At 40.0% G+C, this 15,030-nt stretch overlaps 2 protein-coding genes across 2 annotated transcripts; both read right to left on the bottom strand.

The window, feature by feature from the left end:
• Positions 1-3,809: 3,809 nt before the first annotated feature.
• On the bottom strand, positions 3,810-4,779 carry LOC129195580 (olfactory receptor 6B1-like). The gene is given in 2 exon segments (XM_054801773.1): positions 3,810-3,845; positions 3,847-4,779. Coding segments are annotated over 2 exon segments (969 nt in total).
• Positions 4,780-12,664: 7,885 nt separating this feature from the next.
• LOC129195209 (olfactory receptor 6B1-like) lies at positions 12,665-13,624 on the bottom strand. Its single transcript, XM_054801046.1, has one exon. It carries the CDS (start codon positions 13,622-13,624, stop codon positions 12,665-12,667), a length of 960 nt encoding a protein of 319 aa, XP_054657021.1.
• Positions 13,625-15,030: the final 1,406 nt, after the last annotated feature.

Raw genomic sequence — 15,030 nt, 5'->3', positions numbered from 1 at the left:
TAGGACTCTTCTGGAATGGAAAACTGGTTCTTTCCTCAAACAAAACATAGGAGTGGTACTATGGTTCTGATCAGTTTAGAGCCCATTTCACTTAAACAAAAAGATGAAACATCTCCTCCCTCTTCCTCTGTCCACATGTCCCAATACTGCAGAACTATTGCACCAGTCTTGGCATCTTTACTTGTCTCATTTTGTCTGCTCTCCATCCCTTACATGCAGCACAGAAACTCAGTACCTTGTAGAAGCATAAACATCACAGACTGTAAGGTAATTCTTGGCTGCATTATAAAAAATGCAAAATTTTAGATTAACTTTTAAAACTATATCAGTATTTCCACCACATTGAAGTGCCACACAAAGACAATAGTATCCCAGGACCTTCTGTTTGGAAATGCAGGAATCTTGCTTGTAACTGAATGAGACATCAATGTAGTTGCAACTGAAGTGGTTTAACCACAGTGTCTTTCTAAGTAAATAAGTAAACAAGTAAATAAACAAGTAAATAAAAAAGGAGCTTTTAAAAGCAGCTTATATTAAGATCCATGAGGCAAACTGGGAACATTGCTGTTGTGGAACAGAGGAGTGGCAGTGAATGGCACACACTACACACTGGCAGAAGACCTGGGTGAACAGGTGCAAAAACCTTTTAAGTAGATCATGATCAAGGGATTGCTCATTGGCATGACCAGCCTGGTCACACAGGGCATAGTCATGAATGTTATCAACATCTAACACTGTGATATGTTTAGCAAAATGGTCACAGATTACTCCCTAGAGTAAAGTAATTTAGTGATGCAGATGTTGACAAGGGCAGCAGAGATGCAGCCACTGACTCCTCAAATACACAAAAATCCCAAACAACAGTAAGTTCATTAATATTCAAACTAATACACAGTGACTTAGGCAGAACTTGTAAGTACATAAATTAATGAAAATGTCCTACAAAATGAAAAAAAAAATTATTTTGTTTACAGTGACAAAGTTTTAAAGTTTTCAATTTATTTAGAGTATTTATTTCAACCTTCCTTAAGAAGTTGGGCTTCTCCCATTCCACAGTGAACACTTTCTTTTTTTCTTCTGTTATTCCCTTCCAGGAGGATTGATTCACCTTCCTAAATACAGGCTTCTCGTAGAATATGAAATACCGTGGAGTGCCTGACACATCCTGTGGTGGGTTCACCCTGGCTAAATGCTGCTTTATCACTCCGTCTTCTCAGCTGGACAGGGGAGAGAAAATGTAATGAAGATAAGGACAGGGAGATCATTCACCAATTACCATCATGGGCGAAACAGACCCAATTTGGGAAAATTAATTTAATTTATTACCAATCGAAACAGAGTAGAGTAATGAGAAATCAAACCAAATCTTAAAAACACCTTCCCCCCACCCCTCCCTTCTTCCCAGGCTTAACTTCACTCCTGATTTCTCTACCTACAATCCCTGCAGCGGCACAGAGGGACGGGAAATGAGGGTTGTGGTTAGTTGTCCTGCTGCTCCTTCCTCCTCAGGGGGAGGACTCCTCACACTCTTCCCCTGCTCCTGCATAGGGTCCTTCTCATGGGAGACAGTCTTCCATGAATTTCTTCAACATGTGTTGTTACCACAGGCTGCAGTTCTTCACAAATTGCTTCAGCGTGGATTTCTTCCATGGTGTGCAGTCATTCAGGACCAGATGGCTCCAGCATGGGTCCCCCACGGGGTCACAAGTCCTGCCAGCAAACCTGCTCTGGTGTGGGCTCCTCCCTCCGTGGGTCCACAGGTCATGCCAGGAGCTTGCTCCAGCGTGGGCTTCCCACTGGGTCACAGCTTCCTTTGGGTGCCTCCACCTGTTCTGGCATGGGGTCCTCCACGGGCTGCAGGTGGAACATCTGCTCCACCATCAACCTCCATGGGCTGTAAGGTCACAGCCTGCCTCACCATGGTCTTCTCCACAGGCTGTAGGGGAATCTCTGCTCCAGCACCTGGAGCACCTCCTCCCCCTCCTTCCTCACTCTCTGCAGAGTTGTTCCTCTGTGTTGGGTTTGCATGGCAAGGTTTTGGTAGTGGGGGGTGGTGGTGGAGGGGGTGGTCTACAGGGGTAGCTTCCGTGAGAAGCTGCTAGAAGCTTCCCCTGTGGCTGATGGAGCCAATGCCAGCCGGCTCCAAGACGGACCCACCGCTGGCCAAGGCCAAGCCAATCAGTGCCTCTGTGATAACATTTTTAAGAAGGAAAAAAAACAGTTAAGGGGAGCTTTTGCAGCCAGAGAGAGGAGTGAGAAGATGTAAGAAACTCTGCAGACACCAAGGTCAGTGAAGAAGGAGGGGGAGGAGGTGCTCCAGACACCAGAGCAGAGATCCCCCTGCAGCCCATGGTGAAGACCATGGTGAAGCAGGCTGTCCCCCTGCAGCCCATGGAGGAAGGATGAGGGGGTGTAGAGATTCCACCTGCAGCCCATGGAGGAGCCCACGCCGGAGCAGGTGGAGGCACCTGAAGGAGGCTGTGGCCCCGTGGGAAGCCCACACTGGAGCAGGCTCCTGGCAGGACCTGTGGATCTGTGGAGAGAGGAGCCCACGCCAGGGCAGGTTTGCTGGCAGGACTTATGACGCCGTGGGAGAGACTCACATTGGAGAAGTTCGTGAAGGACTGTCTCCCATGAAAGGGACTCCATGCTGGAGCAGGGGAACGATGAGAGGAGTCCTCCCCCTGAGGATGAAGAAGCGGCAGTAACAATGTGTGGTCAACTGACCGCAACCCCCATTCCCCGTCCCCCTGTGCCGCTGAGGGGGGTGGAGGTTGAAGCCAGGAGTGAAGTCGAGCCCGGGAAGATGGGAGGGGTGGGGGCAGGTGTTTTAAGATTTGATTTTATTTCTCATTCCTCTACTCTGTTTTGCTTAGTAATAAATTAGATGAATTTCCTCTCTAAGTTCAGTCTGTTTTGCTCATGACGATAATTAGTGAGTGATCTCTCCCTGTCCTTATCTCGACCCACAAGCTTTTCGTTATGCCTTTTCTCCCCTGTGTAGTGAATGAAGGGAGTGATAGAGCGGCTCTGGTGGGCACCTGGCCCCCAGCCAGGGTCAACCCACCACATCCTCTCACATAATCTCACTCCTCTTTCTGTCTTCAATTGTTGCTGGTTTTGATTTTTTTTTTTTTTTTGGTCCTTCTTAAATATGTTATCCCAGAGGTGCTACCACTGTTGCTGATTGGCTCAGTCTTGGCCAGCAGTGGGTCCATCTGGAGCCAGCTGGCATTGGCTCTGTCGGAAACAGGGGAAACTTCTAGCAGCTTCTCACAAAAGCAACCCCTGTAGCCCCCCCACTACCAAAACTTTGCCACGCAAATCCAACACACCTCCCCTTTTGGACAGGCAGATATGATACAGAAACTGCAGAAGAATCTTCCTTTTAGCATCACATTTGTAGATCAAGAATATCCAAGGTCTTTAAAATATATAGTTATGCAAATGCATCTCACCTTAGCTGTCAGATATTGCCTGGAATTGGATCACATGCTAATAACAGAACATTTCAATTGTGTTCTCAAAACCATTCATGTATGATATCGTAGATATACCTTTTTGTTCCCTGAAGTGCCTGTGAGTCACATCAATAACTTCATTGTGCATAAGCCTTCATCAGATAAGAAAGATCATTTGAAGGCAATCAGGTAGAAAGATGATTTCTTGTTGAGGTAAGTGTTCATTGTATGCCTCAGTTTCTTGAGTTACCAGCATTATGATGATTGCAGTTCTGACTAATTACAACCTAAATCTTCAAACTTTTCCTTCTAACACTCACACTTACACTCTGTCTATAAGGAACTATCTTAAAGGTGGACAGCGATGGATTGAGAGACCTTGGGGGGCAGTCTGTCTAACACTGAAGATTTTTTTCAAAGCTCCTTTAACCTCCTGGTTCCTCAGACAGTAAATGCAGGGATTGAACATGGGAGTTACAATAGTGTACACAATTGACACCAGCTTGTTTAAGTCAAAAGGGTGGATTCTTTTGGGCCGGGCATACATGAACAGAGTGGCTGAAAAGAAGATAATGACTACAGTGAGGTGAGAAACACAGGTGGAGAATGCTTTCTTCCTGCCCTGGACCGTTGGGATATGCAGGATGGTGCTGATGATGCATATATAGGAGATAATCGTGACAGAGAGGGGAACCAGCAAGATAAGCAAGGCCAGGATGAAATCCACTATTTCAGCCATTGTCATGTCAGCGCATGATATGTTCAGCAAGGGGCTGATGTCACAGAAGAAGTGGTTAATGACATTGGAGCCACAAAAAGACAGCTGAGAGATGAAAAATACTTTCAGCATGGAGGACAAGAAGCCAATGAGCCAGGAGCACGTGGCTAGTTGCATGCAGAGCCGGTGGTTCATGATGACTGCATAGCACAGGGGATTGCAGATGGCCACATAACGATCATAAGCCATGACTGCAAGGAGGACACACTCAGTACAAATAAGGGAGCTGAAGAAGTAAAGCTGGGTCATACAGCCTTCAAAAGATATATTCTTGCTTTCAACAAGAAAATTCACTAGCAGTTTAGGGACAGTGACTGAGATGTACCAAGCCTCCAGGAAGGAGAGATTGCTGAGAAAGAAATACATGGGCTTGTGAAGCTGAAGGTTCATCTTTATCAAGATAATTATGAGTATATTTTCCAAGATGGTCAGCATGTAAGCCATCAGGAATATCACAAACAGCAACATCTGAAGTTCCATGGTAGTTGGAAATCCCAAGAGGATAAATTCCTGGAATTTTGTGCTGTTTTTCTGCTTCATGGCAAATGGCATAGCATCAAGCTTAAAAAAAAAAAAAAAAAAGACAATAAAAGAGAAAAAATATGGAATATTTTTAAAATCAAAGAAATAGTGAGAAGAACTGCAGAGGAAGAAAAGAAAAAATGGCTAGTCAAAAATAAGAAAGGAAGAATAATAATGATAAAAAAGGAAAAACATGAGAGGGAGAAAAAGAACATTGTTACATTCAGATCATTTACCATTTTGAAGATAAAAGAACAAATTCAATATGATATTTTGATATCTAGTTCATAATTAGTGGCCTAGATTATTACTGAAATCCATGAGTGTTGAATGCAAATTTAACAGTTGGATATCCAGTTCTCTTTAACTTGCAGGGGATACTGGATGTCCAGGATGCATCTGCCTGACTTAGGCAATTGGGCTTAGTTCTCTAAAGCCAAGTCATTCGCGCGCTGTCTGTGGAGTAAAGGTTGGTCCCTGGTACATTTTCCCAGCATAGAAAGCCTCAAGATATTCACTAAATGAGACAGGTATTTCCAGAGAGCAATATATTTTGTTCTAAATAGAGCTCTAAGGGAAGATTAATTACATTTTGGAGGAATGTATTTCTCTGTCTGTGTCTCTTCCCGTACCATTCCCTGTTTTTCCTTTGCTCTATTTATTCATCTTTTTAAAAAATTTGATGAGCTAATTTTCCTATATAGTTCTCAATTTATACAGATCAAGATTGAAAAGAAAAAAAAAAACCCTCTCAAACTGGAAAATGCACATTTCTCTCCTGTAACCTTACCATCCCCTAATCTATGATAAGAAATACTTTTTCATCTTGTTTTGAAGTTCTACTAGTGTAATATTTTATTTCATTTCATGTTAAAAGCAAAGAAACAAATCACCTCTTCCCCTCCCCTCAGAATTATTAGAAAAAAGCATATAATAAACTAGGTTTTCAGTGATGGAAGAATATTTATCCTTAATTGACACTGAAACACCAGTCCAGATATTGTTCATTTAAAACTTTTTATAGCTTCAGAAGCAGTAATATAAACCATGATTGAAGACTTGTAATGTGCAAACTCATAGAACTTTGTAATTACATTAATGTTATTTTTCATTAACATGAGAAATTCCACAGGTCAAAGGAGAAGCTACAAAATTTTGTCTTCTTGTCTTAGTCAGCACAAGATACATTATTAGCCAATTTGTCTCCATAGTACATAGTATTCAGTACTCCCTAATGTGGCCAGTATTAGCTCTACCTATAAAATCAGGGATATCTGAGTGTTTCAAATTTCAAATTTTTCACCTTACACATCATTCAAATCTCTAATTAAGCCATTAGAAAAGAGTGAGAGTGATTCTCCTAAGCCAAATACAATGCTTACATTTCTCTGTCACTTGAACTGCAGTAAATACCTCAGCTGTCTTAATATCAGAAGACTATACTGAGAAACTGGAACTCATCTGCTGACATTTATATAGCTAAAAGTTTAGTTATCTGATATTCAATTCAGCTTGTCTTCTTTCTAGGGAATATAGATATATAGGCATTTCCAGGTAATACTGCTCTTATTGAGAGGAAAAGGTCTAAAATAGGTCAGATGGATCATTCTGTAGCCATTTCTATTTCTTTCTTCCTTAACTTTATAAGTGCATATCAACAAGCAGCTCAGAAACCTAGGTGTGTTGCTCAGTGTAGTTCATATGTATGCTGTAGATGTTGAAATGCCAGTGGATTAATTCCTCCTTGGAAGGAGGTGATTACCCTATGAAAATTCCTGAAGAAGAGTAACAGTGAAAAACTTTCTTCTCCTCTTACCTTCACACCATTTCAGCAGTGCTCGTTGTCATGTTCATGGACTGGTTAGGGAAGATAACCCTTCTCCATGATTTAACTGGAAAAAAAGGTAACCCAGTTGGTGGGAGTTCTGCAAAACAGACTGATGTGATTGCTTCTTACCTGTTCATAAAAAAAGCAGTTCAGTATAAGATTGCATAAGATATAAGTAATTACTCATGGGATTTCAGTGTTTACTTTGCCTTTGTATAACTAAGGTACCCAAGAAGAAAGCTCATGAAGATTAATTCTAACTTTCTGAGGCGCTCTCTGCAGCACTTGCAGTTCATGAAATAAAACAATAACCTAACTAAGCTGCTGTGAAACATTTTCTGGAGGTGACTATTCCTCATTTACCTACTGGTGATTCTTCTTGTGAACTAGCTACTGACAGGTTCCTCAGGAAGCTACCCAAAACTATACAATATAAATCTGTACCTGAGTAATTATCTGTTACCGTGCCTACGTGATCACCTAACTGTGTTTTCACAAAGCGTATCACACTGAAAATCGAACTAATTTGTCTACAATTAGTTTGTGGCCATTTCAGAAACATGTATAAGTCTGGCAGATCTCACTCAAGACCTTTGGCAAGACCTTAACCTTTCTGGAGAGAAGGAAGGCTACCCTACCACATCTAAAATATGAATAGGCATTGTTATCCATGTAAGGGAATGTCTTTGTGTAAGATCCTACTTCTTAGTTAGTTCATAACTTTTTTTTCTTTCAGCTGTAGCAAAGCCATCTCCTCTTTTAGACCAGATCAAAATGTAATTACATGGTTAGTTTCATCTAATTGCTGTTTGCTATAGACAGTATAGGAAAGATTTCTCTGGCCTGCAAAATCCTCAAGGACTGTATCATCAGTCTTTGTTGCTTCATACCACTTCACAGGATACACAATACCTAACGTAATGCTGAAAAACGTAAGTAAGAAAAGCTCAGTACAAGTCTGTCATTATTTGGGTTTTTCAAAATGAACACCAAGGAAAATAAATTCCTCAGAATCGCAAGGAGTCCATGTAACCTTGGGTGCCATGTAATGTCAGTGTAACCTCTCATCAGACTAGAGCCACGTAGGATGGATGATCCTAGGAGACAACAGACTTAGTCTGAATAAAATATAATAATAAATTGAGAGAGCTGGAGCATCCAGTAGTTAATACTGTACCTATACGAGTTAGTAGACAGCCCAGAATTCTTTCTCAAAACTAAAATCTAAATTCCTGAGATTGACTTAAAATTCCATACACATTACCACATATATTTGAGATGAAGACCTATTTTGCTTACCGAGAGAATGAGATTCATCATTTTTATAGAAAAATATGGGATTCGGTGGGGGCTTTTTTGTGTGTATGAATGCAAATATGACTAGAATTAATCTAGACCATTACCTTATATTAGTTACCCCGTTTTATGATGCCTATATTAGGTGATATGACTCCTATCCTTAGAAGAAGCTTAATAACTTTTAGTTTGTTGCTGCTTCATGTTTGTTGATTGCAAGGAAATTTAAGTCTTATCAAGTCCAGATTTGACGATTAAAATATTCGACTAAGGTAGGTCAAAGTCACCTGAGAACTCAACTCACTCCCGTCTCTAAGCCCTGTTGTTCACTCTGTCATAATGGAAAATAAGACCAAATTTAACCTCTGTGGGTGGGCACTATCTCACCTCGTGCAAACATACACATCTGAGGTAGTCAGCAAGGCTCTTTCATAGAAGTGTCTTTTGCCTTGTCATTCCTCATGGTTAATGAATGGATTTAGCATTGGAGTAACTATAGTGTAAATTATGGAAATACATTTGTTGAGATCCAAGGAGTGTATACTCCTGGGTCAGCAATACATGAAGAAGGTCATTAAGATGATGATGACAACTGTCAGGTGAGAAACACAGGTGGAGAAGGCTTTCTGTCTACACTTAGAATTTTAGACAGCTACACAGATCATCCTACCATTTATACCTACATTTACTCAGCTGAATAGATCTCTACAGTCTACTATCTGCCCTGACTAGTTTCTGATTTCCGTTGTGTACTGTTGAGCTTTCAGTGCCATATAATACCCTCAGATACATGAAACACAGAAATAAGGCTAACAGGTACAACACAAGAATTACAGCAGATCTGTTCCCATCTAGAGTAACAGCTGAAACTCATGAGGAAGACCATTGAACAGTTTGAATGACACTCTGGATCTAGTTTTTTCACCTAAATCTAAAACTGGGGCTAAATGTTATGACCCTAATGGAAATGTAGGTACTTAGGAGGGGATTCAGTTATCTGAAGAGAGCTGTTTAATTTCAGATTTTGTGGTATTTCATGTAATTTTCAGTAAAGTTTCCAGAAGTTGTATGTTTCCAGTGAGTTCTGTCTCAAATCTGTCAACCCATGAAGATATGTTTATTACTTTAATGTCCTCAGATTACACTAACTGCCAATGCTGAGGTAATTGAACTTTTAAGTAGATATTTGCAGATTAGGTGTAATAGCTAAACCCGCCCCTAAATAAAATTATTCCATTTCATTACAGAGACTCTAGAATAACTTCTTTTTCTTCCTCATGTAAACGTCTGCTAAAATAAATATGAGTTTTAGGCAATTTTTCAATTCCATATATCCTGCCAAAATATGGGGACTCTACTGCAGGCCACCTCAGTGTATTTTTACCGAATAGCAAGAAGATTAAATGTTAGATGTCCTGGGGCATAGCAGAATGGAATTTGAGGATCAAAGACCTGCTGAGGTACTGTTGCAATATTTTGTAGCACAAAGAGTACAAAACCTGATCTGGTCTCCTTCATACTGCCAAGTGGACGGAGTCCTTTGAGAGAGCTATTTGTAAAACCACTTTGGACTTGGTCTTTTATGAGTCAGATGTCTTTCTCAAACTGAAAGAATAAGATTAAAATTACATTCATAGTATGAGATTAAGTGGAAGATTAGCATCTAGGAGAGTTGGAATTATAGACATTATTTGGCTGTTAGGACATACTGTTTGCCAGTATATTAGAATCTAGTGACATTTGACATGTGTTAAGGTGTATTGGTTGACCTCTAAATGCTGGCCAAAGCCTTAGGTGCATGCTTACACATCTAAGGTCATTTCATGAAGAAGGCATCTTTAAAGTAATGTAAGTGCATGGAGAATAAAGAGTAGTGTTGCCAGGAGAAAAAAAAAAAAAAAGGGTTAGTTCTTACCTCCTTTCTGTTGGGCTGGTAAGGGTCCACTTGGATTACTGTGTGCAGTTTTGGGATTCCTCCAGTTCAAGGAAAATGTGGAGAATCTAGAGCTGTTCTTACTAAGATGTTAAGATGTGGCCTAGAGTACATGTACTATGAAAAGAAGTTGAGATAGGTAGGTTTGTTTAATGTGGTGAACAGGAGGCTATGGTGTGGTCTAACAGAAACCTACAGTTACCAAGACAATGGGGCCAAAGTATTGTTGGCCATGACATACTATGAAAAGGGGCAAAGATAATGCCTTGCAACTCAGTAGTTGCGAATAGGCCTTTAGGAGAAGCTTCTTCACTAGAATGTCAGAACAGAACTGAAACAAGTTGGCCAGAAAGATTACAGTATTGCTGTCTTTGAACGTTTTCAATTCTCATCTGGACCAAGTCACAGCTGGCATTACATAGAGATGGTGAGAGTTGTCCTACAAAAGGAAAGCCAAATGATGGATATACTCACACCTGGAGTACTGCATCCAGTTCTGGGCTCCCTAGTACAAGACTGACATGGATATCCAGTGAAAGGCCACTAAGATGATTCAGCACCTCTACTATGAGGAAAGCCTGGGAGTGTTGGGCCTGGAGAAGGGAAGGCTCAGGCAGGATCTCATTAATGTATACAACCGTTTCTGAAGGGAGGGTGTAAAGAAGATGTAGCCAGCCTGTGGTGTTCGGTGACAGGACAAGAGGCAACGGGCACAAACTCAAACACAGGAGGTTCTCTCTGCACATGTGGAAACACTTTTTACCATGAGGGTGGCCGAGCACTGGCACAGGTTATAATTTATCTGTGTTGTGGAGTCTCCATCCTTGGTGATATCCAAAGCTGTCTGGACATGTTTCTAGGCAACCAACTCTAGGTTTTCCTTGCTTGAGAATGGGAGTTGGACCAGATGACCTCCATAGGTCCCTTCCAACTTCAACCATTCTGTGATTTTGTGATATTCAAAGGTCTCTAAAAAGACATTTATATGAATCTATGATTCTATGGTGCCAAATAGCAGTAGACGCTTCTGAGCGGAGAACAGAATTGAGTTCCGTTTGTCTTAATAAGTTTGAATGGGTGTGTATATGTATTGCCGAGAATGCATTGAACATATTGCTCAGTTATGTTGAAACTTAATCAGTAGGTTGCTACAGTGAAATTCAGTTGCCTAAATATCAATTTCTATTGCAATTTGAGACACCACAGGCTTTTCCACCTGACATCCAGATCAAAGAATCCTACAAAAACTTAGCTTGGAAGGATAGAGTTTCACTTCTGGAAGTTTTTAGCTCATTCTGCTCTCAAAAACATTTCAGTCAGGTCAGGTTTTTCAGGGACTTGTCTAGGCAAGCTTTGAAAAACTCAGAGGATGGAGACTTCATAACCTCTCTGGGATTCAGTTGCTTAATCAATCCAAATGATTTTTTTTTGTTAGTTTCTTTCTTTCTTTTTTTGTTCTACCTAATCTGAATTTAATTTATTGAAACTTGTTTCTCTTGCCTGTTGTCTTTTCAGGTATGCACAATTAAGAATTGCCTCTATCTTCTCAATAATACCCTTCAAGTAGTGGCAGGCTGCAACAAAATAGTTTTTTCTCTTTTCCAGACTTAAAAAAATATTTCTAGCTGTCTCTCTTTGTATGCCATATGGTCCAACCCCTCTATCATTATTGGGAATCCTCTGCTAGACTCTGTCCATGTTGTCTGTCTTGTAATGGGAAGCCCCAAACTGGACATAGTGCTGCAGATGTAGTTTCACAAATATATGCAGTCTCACGTGACAAATAGAGGGGAAAGATCATTTCCTTTGGCCTACTGGCTAGATTACTACTAATATAGCCCAGGAGGCAGTTGGTCTTCATCACTGCAGGGGCACACTAATAACTCATGTTAATTTGTCTACTAGGAGCTCTAGATCCTTTTCTGTAGAGCTGTTGCCTAGTCAATGAATGCTCAGCTTATACTGAAGTATTGGGTAATTCTTTCTGCAGTGCAGGATTTTGCATCTGTCTTTGATGAATTGCTTAAAGTTCTTCTTGTTCCCATCCTTCTGAATGTTACTTTAGAAAGGGCTGGGTCTCCCATAGGTCCAGCGTCAAATTTGCCAACACTGTGTACATACCACATGGCATCAGAAATGCTGGTAGATACCTATGTTTAGACAATTGATTCTTCTCTTAGTGCTTATATCTCCTCATGTAATATAGAAGGAGCAGAGGTAAATTACACTTGAAAATCAGGAGGCTCATTTAGCATTTAAAATGGAATTATACTACATAAATTAACCCACTTCCCCAAAAGTAAATGTTTGTTCTGTAAATCTTAGCTACTTCCCAGAGTTCTATCTGAAGTTAATGAAGGGAAGAAGGAACTTCTCAGTGGTGGTTCATGTTCTCCTATGACAGCTATCTAAAATGACTGATATTATCCGAATTACTGAAGTTCTCATCCTCATCCCTGTGAAGAAAGCTGACATAATTGTTTATTTAGTGCCTCAAGTTCTTTGAATCTTAGTTTCATATTAAATTGGATCAAGATCAGAATGCAATTGTGTTCTTTGATGCAGGCCAAAAAACTACATTAAGAGAAGGCAATGATGTTTATTGCCTTCTCTACTGGTCAGGCATGATGTGTGATGTGTTCAGTAGAAACACCTTCTTTTACATTCACACAGTGTTAACATTCATTGATTTTAGCTTAACACGCAGATTGACTCCAGAAAAGCAATCCTTAATCACTGATGTCTAAACAAAACCATAATCTTAATTTCTGTGAAAGTAAAAGTCTTATTAGACATTCATAGGATTCAGACAAATTCAGTTGGAAGATTATCTTCCAAGTTTTATATTACTGATTAGACCCAGAAACTCTGGAGACAGCACCCATGCCAAACAAGACCTTCCATAAAGTGTCTTTTACTTCCTGGTTCCTCAGGCAGTAAATGAATGGATTTAACATTGGAGTAATTATAGTATAAATTATGGAAACCAGTTTGTTGAGATCCAAGGAGTGTATACTCCTGGGTCGGGCATACATGAAGAGAGTGGCTGAGAAGAAGATAATGACCAGAGTCAAGTGAGAAACGCAGGTGGAGAAGGCTTTCATCCTGTTCTGGGCCATGGGAATGCACAAAATGGTGTTGATAATGCACATGTAAGAAATTATGATGACAGAGAGGGGCATCAACAGAATAAGCAAGGCAAAGACAAAGTCCACCATCTCTGCAACGAATCGCTTAGTGCAAGAGAGGTTGAGCAAAGGGCTAATGTCACAGTAGAAATGGTTGATGACATTTGGGCCACAGAAAGAGAGCTGGGAAATGAAGAAGACCTTTAGCAGAGATGTCGTAAAGCCAAGCAACCAAGACCCCATGGCCAGCTGCATACAGATTCTGTGGTTCATGATGACTGGGTAGCACAGGGGGTTGCAGATGGCCGCATAGCGGTCATAGGCCATGACAGCCAGCAGGATACATTCAGTACAGACCAGAGCAATGAAGAAGTAGAGCTGGGCCATACAGCCTGTGAAGGAGATGCTCTTACTCTTCACCAGAAAGTTGACCAGCAATTTGAGAACAGTGACTGAGATGTACCAGGCATCTAGGAAAGATAGATGGCCCAAGAAAAAGTACATGGGCTTGTGGAAATAGTGATTTCTTCTGATTAAAGTGATGATAACTATGTTTTCAAGGACAGTCAACAAATACACAATGAGCAAAATTACAAACAATAGAGCCTGCAGCTCTATGATGGTAGAAAATCCCAAGAGGATGAACTCATGGATATGAGTATCATTTTCTTGTATCATGATGAGCTTGAAGACCTGGAACATGTAAGGAGGAAAAAGTAAGGAAATAAAGAACATCTTGTATCATCCCTCCAAGTATCCTCTCCATACTGGACTTGCAAATACCCAGTTTAGGTAGACATTCCACACCAGTTATTTATTTGTCATTCTTTATTATTTAACAACTCCTGAAAATTTCTGAGTCCTACAGCATTATAGGATTGATGGTTCAGATCCTGGCTCCAAGAAAATGTTTAGGCTTCACTGATTTCCTCACAGGCCTTCTCACTCCTATCTTCAATTAAAGGACAGTCAAAGGGAAGAGGAAACATTATCAAATGTGCTTTTCATCTAAGTTCTGAGCTAGCCCCCAGACAACCACTAATGCCAAAAGATAGCTAGATAAAAGTACAATCTTGCTAAATGGCTGAAGTCATGTAAGCCAAATTCGGCTTGAGCTCTTTTTCTCTCTCCTTTTCTCTTGGCAAAAGGCAGAAGAAAATAAGTGTTTATTCTCTCAAATATAGTACTTTAATTAAGTTTGCTAGGGTTATGGGGTATATGCATTTATTTTTTTTCTTTCAGGATTGGGAAGGACCTGTGCACCTGCAAATTTCTCTCATTTCTAATATATTGACTGATTGACTAAAACAGGTCCCTTCTCCTCACAAATAACAGCTTTCATATAGTCTTAGACTACAGTAATTACAGTACCCGTCCATCTTTTTTGTTCTGCATTACTTGATAGAAATAATCTTGATGTATTACAATATACCTGAAATTTGATGTTTCTTCTTCTTTTCCGCTTCTTAGTGACAGTTTCAAAGTTCTTTGGATCTATTTCTGCACATTCATACTGCCTTTATAGAATGATGTTCAGACTTTATCCTTCACAAAATATTTTTCATATAAAACATTAAGAAAAAATCCATTAATGTTATGAAATATTACAAAAATTTCCACAGAAAAAGAAATATATATATTATGGTTTTCATTATTTATTTGTATTTGAGTTTCAAAATATCTATTTCTAATTTGATTTTTTTTTTCATATGGTATATCTCTGTGTAGAATTAGTCTGATTACATAACTTACATGTTTCATTACATGTACGTAACTGCTGCCAAATAATAAAGTGACATAATATAATATAATTTTATCTCTAAGGATGGTTTTCACATTTCCTATCTTTTAGTGTATGTAGGACTCCTCAACCCTATTTCAGCAACTTGGTGTAGGCACCTTCCATGAGATTTGTGGCATTTAATTTAAGCTGTGGTAAATGCTGATAGTAAGGCAGGTAACTTGGTTTCCAGTTTAGCCAGTGGAGATCTAAGCAGTACAAGAAAAAAGCCTAATCTGTGTGATCTTAGCATGCTATAGAATACAAAGTATAACTGAAAAGTGCATGAATGAAAAGGATGTCA

The sequence above is a fragment of the Grus americana genome, chromosome 22 (genome assembly GCF_028858705.1).
Source record: "Grus americana isolate bGruAme1 chromosome 22, bGruAme1.mat, whole genome shotgun sequence".
In the NCBI taxonomy this organism is placed as follows: domain Eukaryota; kingdom Metazoa; phylum Chordata; class Aves; order Gruiformes; family Gruidae; genus Grus; species Grus americana.
Note: the sequence above shows the minus strand (reverse complement) of the source record. Positions and strands in the feature narration are given on the sequence as shown.

Excerpts from the sequence above, each read along its gene's own strand:
- LOC129195209 (XM_054801046.1), bottom strand. The coding sequence starts at position 13,624 with ATGATACAAGAAAATGATACTCATATCCATGAGTTCATCCTCTTGGGA.